The 16,930-nt window shown below is 45.8% G+C and overlaps 3 protein-coding genes across 6 annotated transcripts in view; 1 reads left to right on the top strand and 2 right to left on the bottom strand.

Annotated features, from left to right (window-relative positions):
* Positions 1-4,621: 4,621 nt before the first annotated feature.
* smc1a (structural maintenance of chromosomes 1A) lies at positions 4,622-11,619 on the bottom strand. Its single transcript, XM_037246395.1, has 26 exons — positions 11,224-11,619; positions 10,831-11,019; positions 10,571-10,683; positions 10,247-10,450; positions 9,940-10,178; positions 9,589-9,847; positions 9,331-9,471; positions 9,186-9,268; positions 9,011-9,110; positions 8,836-8,943; positions 8,579-8,764; positions 8,275-8,454; positions 8,023-8,169; positions 7,771-7,908; positions 7,589-7,705; positions 7,406-7,512; positions 7,158-7,299; positions 6,940-7,085; positions 6,720-6,873; positions 6,530-6,637; positions 6,276-6,432; positions 6,051-6,205; positions 5,823-5,974; positions 5,694-5,763; positions 5,511-5,621; positions 4,622-4,964 (listed from the first exon to the last, which is right to left on the bottom strand). Exons 1-26 carry the CDS (start codon positions 11,330-11,332, stop codon positions 4,884-4,886), a joined length of 3,696 nt encoding a protein of 1,231 aa, XP_037102290.1. The 5' UTR covers positions 11,333-11,619; the 3' UTR covers positions 4,622-4,883.
* Positions 11,620-11,656: 37 nt separating this feature from the next.
* On the top strand, positions 11,657-15,059 carry ribc1 (RIB43A domain with coiled-coils 1). The gene is made up of 8 exons (XM_037246396.1): positions 11,657-11,913; positions 12,252-12,467; positions 12,539-12,756; positions 12,824-12,938; positions 13,130-13,248; positions 13,401-13,631; positions 13,710-13,876; positions 13,946-15,059. Exons 2-8 carry the CDS (start codon positions 12,260-12,262, stop codon positions 14,025-14,027), a joined length of 1,140 nt encoding a protein of 379 aa, XP_037102291.1. The 5' UTR covers positions 11,657-11,913; positions 12,252-12,259; the 3' UTR covers positions 14,028-15,059.
* l1cama (L1 cell adhesion molecule, paralog a) overlaps positions 14,317-16,930 on the bottom strand; it is a 32,328-nt gene continuing 29,714 nt past the window's right edge. For all 4 annotated transcript variants that reach the window (XM_037246392.1, XM_037246391.1, XM_037246393.1 and 1 more), the window contains one exon: positions 14,317-16,889. In XM_037246392.1, the coding sequence (XP_037102287.1) occupies positions 16,646-16,889 (244 nt within the window). In that variant the 3' untranslated portion in view covers positions 14,317-16,645. The remainder of the gene's footprint in view (positions 16,890-16,930) is intronic.

Here is a 16,930-nt window from a genome sequence, read left to right as displayed (position 1 = left end):
TCCTCGGGGCCGCGTTCCAACATGTTTCCCAAGTGACCCTCGTTAAGCGCACCTGCGTGAAAAGTTTTTGGTCACTTTTACGTTCGGAAGGAGCTAAAACTTTTCACGCAGGTGCGCTTAACGAGGGAATCAAATGGACACTCCATTAGGTACACCGCCATTTTCAAGTGTCCCTAATAACAGGCCAATTCATTAGGGAAAGATCATGGTCAAAGGTCACAGGTGTCAAGCTCTAGTCCTCGGGGCCGCGTTCCAACATGTTTTCCAAGTGACCCTCGTTAAGCGCACCTGCGTGAAAAGTTTTGGTCACTTTCACGTTCTGCAGGAGCTAAAACTTTTCACGCAGGTGCGCTTAACGAGGGAATCAAATGGACACTCCATTAGGTACACCGCCATTTTCAAGTGTCCCTAATAACAGGCCAATTCATTAGGGAAAGATCATGGTCAAAGGTCACAGGTGTCAAGCTCTAGTCCTCGGGGCCGCGTTCCAACATGTTTTCCAAGTGACCCTCGTTAAGCGCACCTGCGTGAAAAGTTTTGGTCACTTTCACGTTCTGCAGGAGCTAAAACTTTTCACGCAGGTGCGCTTAACGAGGGAATCAAATGGACACTCCATTAGGTACACCGGCATTTTCAAGTGTACCTAATAACAGGCCAATTTATTAGGGAAATATGGTCAAAGGTCACAGGTGTCAAGCTCTAGTCCTCGGGGCCGCGTTCCAACATGTTTTCCAAGTGACCCTCGTTAAGCGCACCTGCGTGAAAAGTTTTGGTCACTTTCACGTTCTGCAGGAGCTAAAACTTTTCACGCAGGTGCGCTTAACGAGGGAATCAAATGGACACTCCATTAGGTACACCGCCATTTTCAAGTGTCCCTAATAACAGGCCAATTCATTAGGGAAAGATCATGGTCAAAGGTCACAGGTGTCAAGCTCTAGTCCTCGGGGCCGCGTTCCGACATGTTTTCCAAGTGACCCTCGTTAAGCGCACCTGCGTGAAAAGTTTTGGTCACTTTCACGTTCTGCAGGAGCTAAAACTTTTCACGCAGGTGCGCTTAACGAGGGAATCAAATGGACACTCCATTAGGTACACCGGCATTTTCAAGTGTACCTAATAACAGGCCAATTTATTAGGGAAATATGGTCAAAGGTCACAGGTGTCAAGCTCTAGTCCTCGGGGCCGCGTTCCAACATGTTTTCCAAGTGACCCTCGTTAAGCGCACCTGCGTGAAAAGTTTTTGGTCACTTTCACGTTCGGCAGGAGCTAAAACTTTTCACGCAGGTGCGCTTAACGAGGGAATCAAATGGACACTCCATTAGGTACACCGCCATTTTCAAGTGTCCCTAATAACAGGCCAATTTATTAGGGAAATATCATGGTCAAAGGTCACAGGTGTCAAGCTCTAGTCCTCGGGGCCGCGTTCCAACATGTTTTCCAAGTGACCCTCGTTAAGCGCACCTGCGTGAAAAGTTTTTGGTCACTTTCACGTTCGGAAGGAGCTAAAACTTTTCACGCAGGTGCGCTTAACGAGGGAATCAAATGGACACTCCATTAGGTACACCGCCATTTTCAAGTGTCCCTAATAACAGGCCAATTCATTAGGGAAAGATCATGGTCAAAGGTCACAGGTGTCAAATCTAGTCCTCGGGGCCGCGTTCCAACATGTTTTCCAAGTGACCCTCGTTAAGCGCACCTGCGTGAAAAGTTTTAGCTCCTTTCACGTTCCGCAGGAGCTAAAACTTTTCACGCAGGTGCGCTTAACGAGGGACTCACACGGACACTCCATTAGGTACACCGCCATTTTCAAGTGCACCTAATAACAGGCCACTTTATTAGGGAAATATCATGGTCAAAGGTCACAGGTGTCAAATCTAGTCCTCGGGGCCGCGTTCCAACATGTTTTCCAAGTGACCCTCGTTAAGCGCACCTGCGTGAAAAGTTTTAGCTCCTTTCACGTTCCGCAGGAGCTAAAACTTTTCACGCAGGTGCGCTTAACGAGGGAATCAAATGGACACTCCATTAGGTACACCGCCATTTTCAAGTGTCCCTAATAACAGGCCAATTCATTAGGGAAATATCATGGTCAAAGGTCACAGGTGTCAAGCTCTAGTCCTCGGGGCCGCGTTCCAACATGTTTTCCAAGTGACCCTCGTTAAGCGCACCTGCGTGAAAAGTTTTGGTCACTTTCACGTTCTGCAGGAGCTAAAACTTTTCACGCAGGTGCGCTTAACGAGGGAATCACACGGACACTCCATTAGGTACACCGCCATTTTCAAGTGTACCTAATAACAGGCCACTTTATTAGGGAAATATCATGGTCAAAGGTCACAGGTGTCAAGTCTAGTCCTCGGGGCCGCGTTCCAACATGTTTTCCAAGTGACCCTCGTTAAGCGCACCTGCGTGAAAAGTTTTGGTCACTTTCACGTTCTGCAGGAGCTAAAACTTTTCACGCAGGTGCGCTTAACGAGGGAATCACACGGACACTCCATTAGGTACACCGCCATTTTCAAGTGTACCTAATAACAGGCCACTTTATTAGGGAAATATCATGGTCAAAGGTCACAGGTGTCAAGTCTAGTCCTCGGGGCCGCGTTCCAACATGTTTTCCAAGTGACCCTCGTTAAGCGCACCTGCGTGAAAAGTTTTAGCTCCTTTCACGTTCCGCAGGAGCTAAAACTTTTCACGCAGGTGCGCTTAACGAGGGACTCACACGGACACTCCATTAGGTACACCGCCATTTTCAAGTGTACCTAATAACAGGCCACTTTATTAGGGAAATATCATGGTCAAAGGTCACAGGTGTCAAGCTCTAGTCCTCGGGGCCGCGTTCCAACATGTTTTCCAAGTGACCCTCGTTAAGCGCACCTGCGTGAAAAGTTTTTGGTCACTTTCACGTTCGGAAGGAGCTAAAACTTTTCACGCAGGTGCGCTTAATGAGGGAATCACACGGACACTCCATTAGGTACACCGCCATTTTCAAGTGTGCCTAATAGCAGGCCAGTTCATTAGGGAAAAATCATGGCCAAAGCTTAAGTGAAAGTGAAAAGTGCCACACCCGCCCTCACCCCCACTTTCTGATTGGCTGTTTGATCTGTGACATCACACGGACACTCCTTTAGATACGCCGCCATTTTCAGGTGTACCTAATAACAGGCCACTTCATTAGGGAAAAATCATGGCCAAAGCTGAACTGCAAGTGCCACAACTGCCCTCACCCCCACCTCCTGATTGGCTGGTTGATCTGTGACGTCACACAGACACTCCATTAGGTACACCACCATTTTTAGGTGTACCTAATAACTTTATGCATTTTTTTGTACGTGTCAAGAATGTGTATTTGACTATTTGCTCTTTATTTGGGGGGACACCAAACATATTACACATATACATATTGTCATATAAAGCAGATAACCAAATGTCAGATTTTTGTTTTCATGCCCAAAAAAATAAAAGCAAGGAATAAAACACCAGACAAGTTTTAACAGGTTTTAATGTTTATTAAAATAATAATAATAATAATAAAAGTACATTTCAAACCAGCAATCTAATGTGAAATTGCAGTAGATATATTGGATAACAATATTTAGGCGTATATATGCATACACGTTATTTAAAAACTAAGTGTTATAAAATCAAGATTACCCAAAGAGAAGCATAATCTCCCCGTTGTTGCATAACGGCGCATTAGCCGTTAGCTTGGAGAAAACGCGCATAAAAGAAGTGGTGTTTCAGTGAGTGGTTCTTTCTTTCCTTGGCAAATCGTAAATTGACATTCTGGCTTACATAGTTCACGCCAGGAGGGAGACGCAACACGTTCACTGACTGATCCGTTGATGCACGGGAAGGAAGGCAGTTGATCCATTGACTCGTTCGCGAACGGGATAGTCAGGATTTGTAGATAGTCACTGATCCGTTCTCGCGATGAACTGGAAATGCTGATTCGTTCACTCACTGATTCGTTCGTTGGTGAAGGGGAAATGCAATTCACGACTCGTTCGTGAACGGGAAGTTACGTCATTTTCTTCTTCTTTGTGGCGAGGTGGCACCAGCTTCAATTACTGACACCTACTGGTTGAAGTCATATGAACTGAAAAAAGAACAAATCACTTCAGGAAGTGATTCGGTCACTCTCGTTCACTGAAAAGATTTGTTCTTTTGAACGAATCGTTCACTCACGAGCCAACACTCGTGTAGGTGTTGTATTATAGAAAGAAATGTGTGAATAACCGAGCCAATTATTATTATTATATATAAAATTTTTTTGGTGGGGGAGTGTAGTTGTATTGTTTGACGTATATGTACGGGATATTGTAATATAGAGAAAAATGTGTGCGTTGGCGTTGTCGACATTACCGTGTTTACGTGATTGTTTTTTGTCTGGTGTACTGCTTAATTGTGTGTGTTATTGAAGTTATAAAAAAAAAAAAAAAAAAAAAGGATCAGTGTGTGTGTGTGTGTGTGTGGGGGGGGGGGGGGGGGGACGATTCGTTGAACGATTCGCTTGAACGATTCGCTTGAACGAATCTTTTGAGTGAACTGATTCTAAAGATTTAGTTCACTTAAAAGAACTAGAATGCACATCACTAGGGCCGATCGCACCATGATGACATCAAAGTTGTGGAAATCTGCAGATGAAAACACTTTAATTTCCAGGTGACTCTTGTAAATACAAACTAGACAACAAAAGGATAATGTTGGAGTCAGACAACCTGGCTCTGAGTGTCTACTCGACAACCACTAACTACGACTACTACAAAAAATATAAAGAAATCCCACAGTAGCATATACATTATAAAACAGGAAATATCACACTACAGGATACAGAAGAAAATGAAGGAATGAAAGTTTTTGGAGAGTTTCTACTCGTGACGGGAAATCTTGTCCTACTCGTTGGGATTGGGGTTGGCGTCAGGATACTGAGAGAGGTCAAAGGTGAGCACTTTGCTGATGACGCAGTCTCCTTGCTGTGGACGAGAAGGAAGGAAAGAGTCACGAGATGCGGCGCGGAACTTCAAATCAAAGAGGTCGATATTCACTAATAGGAGCGCGGGGACGTGTTCCTGGCAGATTTTTGAGAATTGCCAATTTTACGCTTGCACCACAACAAGATAGGAGCCAGAGAAGCTCCCCATACAAGTCACTCTTCCTACAGAACAATAAATTCTTGTGTGTATCGTAAATTTTATTTATGGTCCAGATGATTAAAAACAAGTAAAAATATATTAAAGTAAAAATATATTAAATATATTTAAAAATGACATAAAAGTATCAATAACCAAATAAATAAATAAATAAATAATAATAATAAAAAGTTAATATAGTCAATGACCCCAGAGAAGAGAAATATAGTTGTGCGTTCAAATGACAGTTTACAATTAGTGTAACTTTTTGTGTTTGGATTTTGAAAATCTCAGGCATCTTTTATCAAGACACGCGTGTTCAAGTGCAGAATTTCCTCTCACTATGAATATTGAAGAAAAAAAAGAGGCGTCTAAAGAAAAGCTACGCACCTCAGGATAGACGCCGATGAGCGAGTCGGCTTTGGTGTAAAACTCCTCCTTGAGGGAGATGACGATGGCCTGGAAGTTCTCCACCGACTGGTCTTTGATGTAATTGGCCACCTTGGAGGGGGAAACAGAAATTTCATTTGCAGTCCCGACGACGACACACAATGACGACGAGGACGGACGGACCTTGCCGATGTTGGTGTTGTCGAGAGCGGCGTCGATCTCGTCCAGCACGAAGAAGGGCGCCGGTTTGTAGCTGAGGGAGAAAAAACGTTAGCTTGAAGCAAGAGTTGAAAGCTGCCACTTTGCTCTCACCTGTGAATGGCGAAGAGGAGAGCCAAGGCCGCCACCGTCTTCTCTCCTCCGGACAGGTTGTCCATTGGCCGGAACCTCTTTCCGGGAGCCACGCAGTTGTAGTTGATGCCGTCCAAGTAGGGCTCCTCTGGATTTTCTGGACCGAGGAATGCCTATGAGAGGAACGAGAGAAGCTGTTTCATTTTGGATGCTTGCCGTTCCCAAATATGAGGTGAGAGCGGCAATGACCTGCGCGCTGCTGTTGCGTGAGAGAGCCTTGTAGATCTCGTCGATGTTGTTGGCCACGGACTCAAAGCAGGTATTGAAGCGATCGAAGCGTTCCTTCTTGATCTGCTCAAAAGCCTGCTTGGCCTTCTTGGCCCTCTTACGAGCAGCCTCAAACTCTGGGCGCAGAAAAAAAGGAGTGAGCGTCACACGTGGAGCTCAAAACGGGCTTTTGGGCCGGCGGCTCACCGTCGCTGGTCTCTTGGAACTTGTCCCTGACGCTCTCCAGCTTCTCCATGGCCTTCATATTGGGGGCGCTGATCCTCTGCAGGATGCTCTGCTGCTCGTTGAGACGCTGCTGGAGCGTGTTGGTCTCCGCCTTTATCTCCTCCTCGGACAAGGTGTCCTGCAGGAATTTCAGAATCGATTTGTAATTTTGTAATTGTTACCTAAGAAAGCGTCTCAGCACTTGTGTACATCACGCCACACGCCACGGAGGCTACCTTGAGATCTTCAGTCAGGTTACTGTAGTCGATCTCAATGAGAGCCTCTTTGGCCAGAACACTGCTGGACGTCCTCTGGCTGCTCGACTCCTCTGCCTGGGAGCTCCCCTAAATATGCAAACGAGAGAAGATGGCGGCGGTGGTCCCAAAAGACGAACGACCGCGCTCCGGCTCGCCTCGCCTGGCCTACCTCGCCCTGGCTGATGTCGTCCATGGTTCCCGAGCGAAGCGGCAAGCGGATGTCCTGCATTTTGCAGGCCTGCAGCAGGTTGTGGCGGTCGCTGCGCTTCTGCTCTAGTTTGGTCTCGATGGCCGTCACTTCCTTCTGGAGTTGCGTCAGCTCCCTGGGAAACGGCGACGTGAGTTCTCGTAGCGCCGGCCAAACGTCTCGGCTCGCGGCAAGAGCTTACTTGTTGGCGCCGCCCAGTTTCTTGCGGATCTCCTCCATGTCGCGGTTCTTGTCGTTCACTTCGGATTTCTTGGTGAGGTGCTGGTTCTTCAGGTCTTGCAGCTGAGCCATGGTCTCATCGATGATCTTCATATGCCTGTGCTCCTCCTGGCACAAAAAAAAAAAGACCACATAGGAAGCACGTGAGCCAGGAAAGCAAAAAGGAGAAATGAGCCGTACCTTCTTAAGTCGTTCGATTTCAGCATCATCCTTCTTGACCGTCTGCTCCCACATCATGACCTTCTCCTGGTCCTCCTTCAGCTGGTTCTTCTCATAGTCCACCTGAATTCCTAGGCGGGTTTTCTGGGTCTCAAACTCGAGACTGAGAAAATAATTCAAGCAAGATCAGTCTAGTGACTTGACAACAAGCAGCGATTCTTGATCCTCTGTGAAGAAGGATGAAGACGAGTGCACCCGAGTTAGCTTACCGCTTCTTAGCGATCTCATTCTGCCTCTTCACCTTCTCTTCCTCAAACTCTCGGATGTTCCTCACTCCAATCTCCTTGCAGAACTCAATGAAGACCTCATCTTCCACCTGAAGAGCATCGAGACGCGTCAACACCCCGGCCGGCCGGCGACTTAAGACGAGCGAGAGCCGCTAGCTAGCTCACCAGGTTCATGCGGTCCCTGAGGTCAGTGATTTCGCGCTCGCGCGACTGGATGATCCTCTTGATCTCGTTGATGCGAGGGCCAAAGTTTGCCAGCTCGCTCTCCAACTTGGACTTCTCCTGCGGAGGGCACGGGCGTGTTCGCAAGGGAGAGGAAGCAAGGGAGGAGGAAGGATCAAGCTTACCTGCATGTTTAGCGAGAGGTGGCGTGTTTTGGTCTGCTCCAGGTCACTCTGGGAATACTTGAGCCTCATCTGCAGGCCGTGCGCCTGCGACTGCACCTGACGCAGCTCCGCCTCTTTCCGCTTGGCTTTCATTTGCTCCTGTAAAGCAAAGCGTTGCTAAAAGTTTTGCTTCATTGACATGAAGACATTTGTTCTCCAAAACCAAAAGTGGTTGCAAATAAAATGTCTCCAAAGAAGGATGAGCCAAATGACCTTGAGCTCCTCAGTAAGTTTCTCCTTCTTCTCTTTGAGCTTGTCCACTGCTTTTTCATCCCAGCGTCTGGCCTTGGCCTTCAGGTCGCTGGCTCCTCCTGAGATGACTCCGGATTTTTGGAAAAGGGTTCCGTCCAGGGCCACAGTCTGGATGTGTGCGGACAAGCAGAAGATGAGGAAAATTCAGAGCCGAAAAGGCCCACACGGGGGAAAGCAGAACATTTGTTTCTATCTTGTGGCCCGGTACGGTACCTTGTGCCTGTACGGGCCTCCGAAGGCAATCCTCCTGGCGTCCTCCACGTTATCGCACACCAGAGCGTTGCCGCAGGCGTACTGCAGCGCTTTCTTGATGTGAGGAGGCTCGTAACGAATCACGTCAATCACCAGCTTGGCTCCACGCAGCTCTCGAAGTTTCTCGTCGGTTGGCTTCACCTGTCGTTGGGCAAAAAAAAAAAAAAGTCTACATCAAGGCAAGTAAAAAATATATTTTCCTACCGTCACAGGGGAGGAACTATCTTTTTTTTCAACGACCCAACAACAACAATCGCCCGTTCACCTCCAGGTAGTCGAGAGGCAGGAAGGTCTCCGGCTCTCCTCTCTGCTCCTTGATGTACTGGATACAATCTCTTCCCGTCTTCTCGGAATCAACAATGATGGCGTCCATGTTCTTTCCCAGTACTTTGGTGACAGCGATCTGATATTTCTTCTGAGTGGGCTGGCACAAGTCAATCAGGCGGCCATACTGCAGGAAGAAGAACGGCATCAGCGGTGTCGTCTGACTTTTACGTGAAAGCACCCGAGGCGAGTCCTCACCACTGAGCCGGGGTAGAGTCGCTTGATGCTCTCCATGATTTCAGCCTTTCGTTGCTGTCGACTGTTCTCCTGCCTGTCGATCCTGGCGTCGCCGAGCTGCTCCATGACCTTGGTGGAAAAACACAACAATGGTGACATTTTGAACACGCGTGACAGAGCGTGCCAACGTAGCTACCTGGTTCAGCTCCATGTTGATCTCATCAATCCTCCTCTTGGCCAGTTCCACTTCTTCAGTCAGTTCCTCCTCCATGCGTTTCTGCTCATCCAGAGACTGCCTGCGTAGAGGAAGCCCGGCTGAGTGAATGAAGCGATACAATTCAAAGAGCTTCTTACAGAACGGCCGAGCCCACCTGCTGGTAGTGATGTAATCCTCCAATTTCTCAATTCGCTTCTGGTTCTCCTCAATCTCACGAATCTTCTGTTTGATTTTGGCCTGCAAAAGGGGTTGGTGACTATTTGTAGTTGCTCAAATGGTGCAAGGGCGACGTCTTTTACCTCCGTCTCCACTTTCTTCCTCTCCTCCAAGTCAAGGCGGTCCTGGTCAGCTTTCTGGTCCCGGTTGAACTTCTCCAACTCCTGCGCCAACGTGGCTGCACGTTTGCTGGCCTCCTCCTTCAGTCGATGGTACTGCTTGACCTGCAAGTGCAACGCCGCGTGGCTATTTCAAGTCTTTTCCATTAGGTCATATTTTGGGGGCGGGGCTTCCGATTTGTTGAAACCGAGTCAAATGGAAAAGAGACAAAATTCAAGTACCTGGTTCTCCTCCAGGGTTAGGTCCTGGCCCTGGCTCTGCGCTTCCTCCTCCATGCGCTCCTCAAAATCTTGCTTAGCGAGCTCCACCGCTTTCATCTCCTTGTCCAGCTCGTCCATGTCCGCCTTGCGCTTCTTGTACATCTTCTGGGCGTTCTGCAACGATTTACGGGCCGCCTCGAGCTTCTTGATCTTGTGCGACGTGTTCTCTTTGGCCTTGATGTACTGCGGCCTTTTTTGGTTTAGCTCAGAGTCCTTCTCTCTGGGGGGGGGGGGCAGAAGTCGAGCAATCGGTGAGATGCGAGCCAAACGGGAAAGCGACTTCGAAACGGTAAGAGCAGCGCGATAACTCACTTGATCTCTTTCTCAATTGTCTGCTGCTCCCTCATGAGCCTTCCGAGCTCCTTCTTCTTGTCTTTCAGCTCCTCCTCCACGTGGTCCATCCTCTTGCGGTCCTTGTCGATCTCCTTGTTGCGCTGACCCAGCTCTTTGTTCAGCTTCTCGATCTCGGTCTCGTTGTGGTAGAGTTTGAAGAGCTGCAGCTGAACACTGGCCCTGGCCACTTCATCCTTCAGTCGCTGGTAGCGCTCAGCCTTGATGAAAAGACAAAAGTGTTCAGTTATGAATGTTCTGCTTGTGCTCAAAAGGCTCACTCACTCACCTCCTCTTTCTCTTGCTTGGCCTCTTTGCGCTCGGCTGCAATGTTCTTCTTGCGATGGTAATTGAACTGTGTGTCCTCCTCTGCTTTCACCATCTCCTTCTTCCTTCGGTCATACTCCTGGGCCAGCTCCCCTGAGCGTGAGATCTCCTCGAAGAGAGCAGTGCGCTCCTTTGGGTTCTTCATGGCGATCGATTCTACGGCTCCCTAGAGAAACAATCGTGGAAAAAGCATATTCATTTATTTGAATGGTCTTTTTTAAATCAATATAAATTCTATGACGTTTAAGAAGCGCACAAAAATGTTTTCATCGATACTCTAGCTCACCTGGAAAACCAAGAAGTTTCGAGCCTTGATGAGAATGCCAAGTTTTTCCAGCTGCTCGCTGTAATCTGGCAAGCCCACCACTTTGTTGTTGATGCGGTATTCAGAGGAGGAACCTGCCACATAATCAGGGGATACATTCAAAGTTCTGCGAAGGCAAGATTATTTTGCAAGTTTGTGTGGACTTGCTCAAAAATTACAAAACTTGTCTCAGGCAAAACTCAAGGCCACAACAAAGTGTGAACAAAAGTAGATTGTCGTACCGATGATCATTCTGGTGAAGGATCGCTCCTCTCCGTTGTCCTCCTGGTAGACCATACTGACAAAAGCTCTGTTGGCAGCTGGTTTTCCAACAGGTGCCCCGTGGATCAGATCTTTCAGAGTCTTCACACGCAAGTTACTGGTCTTCTCCGCCAACACAAAGCTGATGGCATCCATAAGATTTGATTTTCCTGCAGAAACGATTAGACGTATTATTATTACATTGCGTAATTGTTTCTTGGCTGTCTATGAAACGTACATGAGCACGTGAGACACGCCCATTACGTGCTGAATATACATGCAGAATATACATTTTACTCAGTTCAATGCATTTGCAATACAATAGTTCTGTTTGTCCAGGACCGATAGCCAGCAATTTGCATTAGCAAACATACCAGATCCATTGGGGCCGATGATCGCCGTGAATTTATGAAAAGGTCCAATGATTTGTCGTCCTTTGTATGACTTGAAGTTTTCGATCTCGATGAGTTTTAGGTAACCCATGGTAGTTGCAATTCAGTATTTGCACGTGAAAAAAAAAAAAAAAAACCTCAGGAAATCAAGTTTTAGCTAATGCGAGCAAGCAATGCTTACTCGAAGAGCTCTCACAACAAAAGCATGCAAAAATAAATAAACCTCTCCACTCAGTCTGATGCCGGACAATACGACCACTTTATCGTGGTATGCATCTAGTAGTTAATCTTTGCAATTCAGTCATAATGTCGACGAATCGGACACGACGCGGTGGTGACAACAATGCGCCATTTTACAATCCAACAGGAAGGGCTTTGAGCGCGAGAGCTGTAACCTCGCAGTTTCTCGCGAGATCGAAGGTGCTGCTTTTTTTTTTTTTTTTGGCTTGAGCTTTTTCTTCCCGTACATAAATGCTGTCGAGGTAAAAATGATAATGATGACTAAATAAATGCTGCTCTTGTTTTTTTGTCATCAAGTTTAACATATAATCAAAGCAGTTGATATTAAATAAATTAAAAAGCCTTTAGGCGTTACCATGGATACCGAAGGACAAACACAGCAGTGGTGTTATGCGTCCGTCTTGTCTTGATTCTTGAATTAAATCACAAAAGGTGAGTCCTGATTTCAATGGTTATTGCTTTAGAATATGAACAGGGCTACAAATTGTAGATAATTGACGATATAGAAAGCTTTATTTGCTAATATGTGGATTATATAGGCAACATAAACTATACAGTCATTTTCCTTCCATTTTCTGTGTACATGTGGTCCCAATAATCCATTCTTTTTCTTTTTTTCCTCCCTGTTATATTGCCACGGTGGGGGTAAAAACATTTATGATATGAAACACTGATGCACCAAAGTGTCTTTGAGTTTAGTAATAGTTGACACGATTGAATTTTTTTCCAAATACATGAACTATAACCATTATGTGTTGTGAATGTTACAGACTTGAAAATGGAGAAAATGTACAAAGTAAAATTCCCTCTTGACCAATCGATCGAGACTGCCGTGGAGCGGAGACAGGCTGCCGAGGCTGCGCGCAAAGCTCGAATTTTCAATACAAGGTTGCGAGTGATGGGCCTTGACCTGGATGCACTCACCAAGCAGACCCAGGAAAAAAAACACCGCCAAGAAATGGAGCGAGAAAGGGACAAAGCTTTCGGTAAAAGATACACAACGAAAGCCAAGATAACATGGAGAAAAAATGAAATAATATTTCTGCGCATATTGCAGATACGCTGAGACTGCAACACGATGAAGTTCTGTTGCAGAGAGACAGACAGGACATGAAAGTGCGAGAAGCTTTGCACGCTGGCCTCACTCAGTTTTGGAACATCCAGCAGCGCGTGGAAGACTCGAGCGATGCCGACCTCAAGTGTGGCCTGAAGGGGGCAGTCACAATCACTGTTCCAGAGGCTGAACTTGGGCCTTCCAGCATGCACATCTTTCAGGTAGCTTGTGCCTGAGGGTGCAAAGACATGGCTCGGAAAGACCCAGCCTGATTTGTTTGTTCCATAGGGTGAAGATGTTGGCGAGGCTCAACGGAAGCGAGAACAAATGAAACAAACAGAAAGGGATCTGCTGACACAAAGGGTCCAACAGGAGAGAAGGTGCTTAGAGGACAAGCACAAAGGTTATTATTATTATATTTTTATATTTTATTATTATTATATTCTTATATCACCTGGACAAACACAATAATTGCACATTAGCGTCATTCTTTCCTACACAAAAAATAGCTCAAGCCTTTTATTGTCAGGTTCCATTTGTGAGCAGTTTTGAGTGGGTGAACAGGTGTTGATTTGCAAGACGTGTGTTTCGCAGAGATGCTGGCAGAAAAAGAACTGTTGCAACAAGACGTCAGCTGGAGACAGCAACACAATGCTGAGGAGGAAAGCAGAAAAGCCGCCCGGGTTGCTCTTGACCACTACAATCGAGCTCTGGTACAACACACAAACGCATCTTGCCTAGATGTGACAAAGGTTGAATCTAGGATGTCAACTTTAGGCGTGCTAAGCTAGTTAGAATGTGACACAATGAATACCACCGATGATCCTGATGAAGTGCAAAGTTGACAACAATATGACGCCTGAAGGCCACAGAGCGGGCTGAGCAACTGAAGGAGGCTCATCGGCGAGAGGAGGGTGAGAACCTTGCTGAGAAGTGGCACACACTCACGTCCGCTATGATGACAGAAGGTTGGGATGCGGCTGTGAACCAGCTCCAGGAAGGCAAAGCCTCTCTGAGGGACAGTTGGAAAGGGATGAGCCCCGAACAGATCAGCGCCATCTACAGGGCAAGAGAGGCACAGTGCATTGAGAGACAGGTGCTTACTGACTAAGTAGTGCTTCAAGGCAACCATGATCTGACAGCTATTTTTTTTTTTTTTAAAATCACTGCTAAGAGATGCCGAGATATGGAGAAGAACCGAGATGCAGCCTGGAACTCCTGGCTCCAAAAGGCATCCGGTGAGGCCCAGCAGGAGGAAAGGAGATGGTCCGAACTCAGGAGAGCAAAGCAGATCCAAGAAGAGCAGTTCAACTTGCAGCTGGCCAAAGAGCAGCAAGCGCAGTGAGTAGAAAAGCACAACCGGAAAATCCAATCCCGACATCTTACTCACTTTTGTGTATTTGTGTCTAGTCAGCGCTATTTGGACAAGGAGCTGTACACCAACAAAGCCACTCCAGAATACTTCTGGCAATTTAACACCACCTCTCGCTGATGCCGACACGCGACATGGAAAGACAGAATGACCCAAATGGTCACATGAATCTTCTCCGCAGACAAATCAAGCACAGCTTGGATCGTTCCGCATACTTTATTGTCCGCTCGTATATCTCGTTACATTGGTAGATTGATGATGCAATTACACTTATATTGGCCCCATGGAGAATTGTATGTGGGGCACATGGTACCACAACGAGGCACATTTACAAAGCCGCAGACACTCCCCAACCATGCAGTCATTATTTTCTCCAAAAATGCTTCTGCAAACAAATATTTTATTGGGCTTTTTTTTTTTTTTTTGGAGGGGCGGGACGGTGTGGGCAGACATTAGCATTTCCTGATCTGTCCTGAGTGTGTTTGGGTGTGTATGTGTGTGTGTCTTAACCAAGACTTGCCTGACATGTCCTTGCCTTCTCCTGTCTCGTCGCATCGACTGACCATGCTGCAACCTACTTTTCATGACAAACAAAAAGAGTGACTTGCCAGTTGGCACGAAACAAAACACAAGACAGTTGACAATTTGGCATTAAATTGGCAAACATCTACAGACTTTTCCCCTTTTTTATTTGACCTTCTTTTAATTTGCAGAACAGCCAAATTTTTACGACAGTAATATGGCAATAACAAAAGCAACGATACAAAGAACAGTGACAGTTTTGCTTTAAGATGACGCTCAGAAATTTTAAACCTGCAGATTTTCAAGCGGTTGTGGTTCTTTTCAAGAATGGACTGTATTTACATTTTAAGATCCTGCAATAAACTCCTGCAGCCACCGTAGCCGAGCTACGTTGCCCTCTGTAGCACGTAGAGTAAAACCCACGGTTATTCATACCCTGGCAAAATTTTGAAGTACATTACTGTTATGTTAAATTTTGATTTTATTTTTAATTTTATTTTTAGATTTTATTTTTAATTATATATATGCCCGACCACTATGAATCTATCAAGTTAGAACAAGGCTCTGCATTGAAAAAAAAAAGCAGCATTAATTATTGGGGATTTTTGTAAAAACATTAAAAAAAGATTTTCTTTTTTTTTTTTAAAGAATTATTATTTTTTAACACACTTTTTTTGGGACACTTAACGTGGCATTTCCATTTAAAAATTCACCAAATTTTATTCAAAATGTCATCAGGGTATGAGTAATTGATGGCCTGAAATGTAATTTAAAAAAATACATTCTCAAGATGTGATTTCAACACCACCTACTTGCCTTTATTATCTGCAGATTGCCAGTCAGTTCACCAATCTTAAACTGCATGATTGATTGTATGGCGTTTACCCGCAAGACTCCGCCCCTTTCATCTGCAAGCGCTGCTGCGCTGCACCTCTCAAACAAAACACGGAGCGTGATAGTGTCGAAAGAGACAAAGACAACATACAGAAAGCAACACAAATCTTGACACAAAATTTACAAGCTCATCTCCAATCACAACATTCCACTTGATGATGGAGTCATGACATCAATCAGGTGCTCAATGCAAAACCCAGCAGGCACAGGAACGCGTAAAGGACCAGGAGCTAGAATACTGGAATATGGCTAAATAGATTACACGTCGATGCAAATATATACACCAGATGCTAGTCAGCGTTTTCACAGCAAGTTCCTCTTTATGCATTGTTAGTGTGTTAGTTAGTCATGATATGAAACTGTATGAAATCGTAACTTCAATGTTCTCTGACAAATTATCTCAAATCCGTGAAATATGTCCATAAGGATATATATATATATATATATATATATGAAAAATAATCCGATACCGATTGACATGGATTAGCTGCATATTTTTTGCAATTTTAGAGTTGCTCACTAATGATTATTTTCTATCAATTATATTTCAATTAAATGATGAATCAGGGGGAAAAGAAATATCAAAATTTTCATTCTTTTCTCATACAAAAACACGACATTATTTCAAATTACCAGTGCAGAAAACGCACAAACATATTTTACGAGTTTGGTCGGTAAAGGGGGAGGGGACGCCGCACTGCACGCAGGTTGATTTATCATTGAAAGGCATGAAAGGCATTGATCGACATCCCGTATGCCGATCACGGGCTTTTCCGGCCGCTCAATCGGAGCACGACTAATATAGACGTATAAACGGGATTAGCTCATAAAAATGGAATACAAAATTATCCAAAAAAAAATCACTGGCACTTACATTGTGTGAAATCATTATAAAAAATAATAAATGACGAAAATGTAGCACGACAGCTGCGTCCCATCACGCTTCCCTTCCAGTCTGCAGCTGCTCTGTTCGCAGCCCCCTTTGATTATTATTATTATTTCATCTGCACATTCTTCTTTGCCATTTTATGAAGCGGTTTTGAGGTCAGAAATCAAGATGAGAGATGAAAGTTAATCATTTACGTTATACATTACACAGACGAAGAAGGATCACCGATTCCTCCATGTCAGGGTTAGTCGGATTTATGTCCCATGGGTCCAATACTTTTTTTGGACATGCCTTTGGTCAAAACAGTCCAGTCCATCAGACGACACCAGCAGCAGTTACGTCGATTGCGTCGTCACACTACTCAACGGGGAACGGGAGCGTACGGGCACGTATGTGTTGACATGTTTTGGTCTTGACGGTTCTCCGCGGATGGTCAATCGAGGATGGTGGCTTGGTTGGGCAGGCCGTTAGCGGCGGCGGCGCCGTTGAGCGGGGAGTTATCGGGCACCTCTTGGCCCTCGCTGGGCCCCCGGCTGAACTGACTGGCCAGCGACTCATCCAGGTTGATCTCGGTGGTCAACACGCTGCTGCCGTTGAAGTTCAGGTTGTCCTGACTGCACAGCTTGCTCTCCTCGCACAAAGACGGCTGGCTGGCGGTGCGCTTCTCCTCCAGATCGCTGCACGAGGGAGGAGATCAATGAACGGGGGAGGAGTAGAA

Source organism: Syngnathus acus, chromosome 2, assembly GCF_901709675.1.
Source record: "Syngnathus acus chromosome 2, fSynAcu1.2, whole genome shotgun sequence".
Classification (NCBI taxonomy): Eukaryota; Metazoa; Chordata; class Actinopteri; order Syngnathiformes; family Syngnathidae; genus Syngnathus; species Syngnathus acus.
This window is presented reverse-complemented; position numbering and strand designations above follow the sequence as displayed.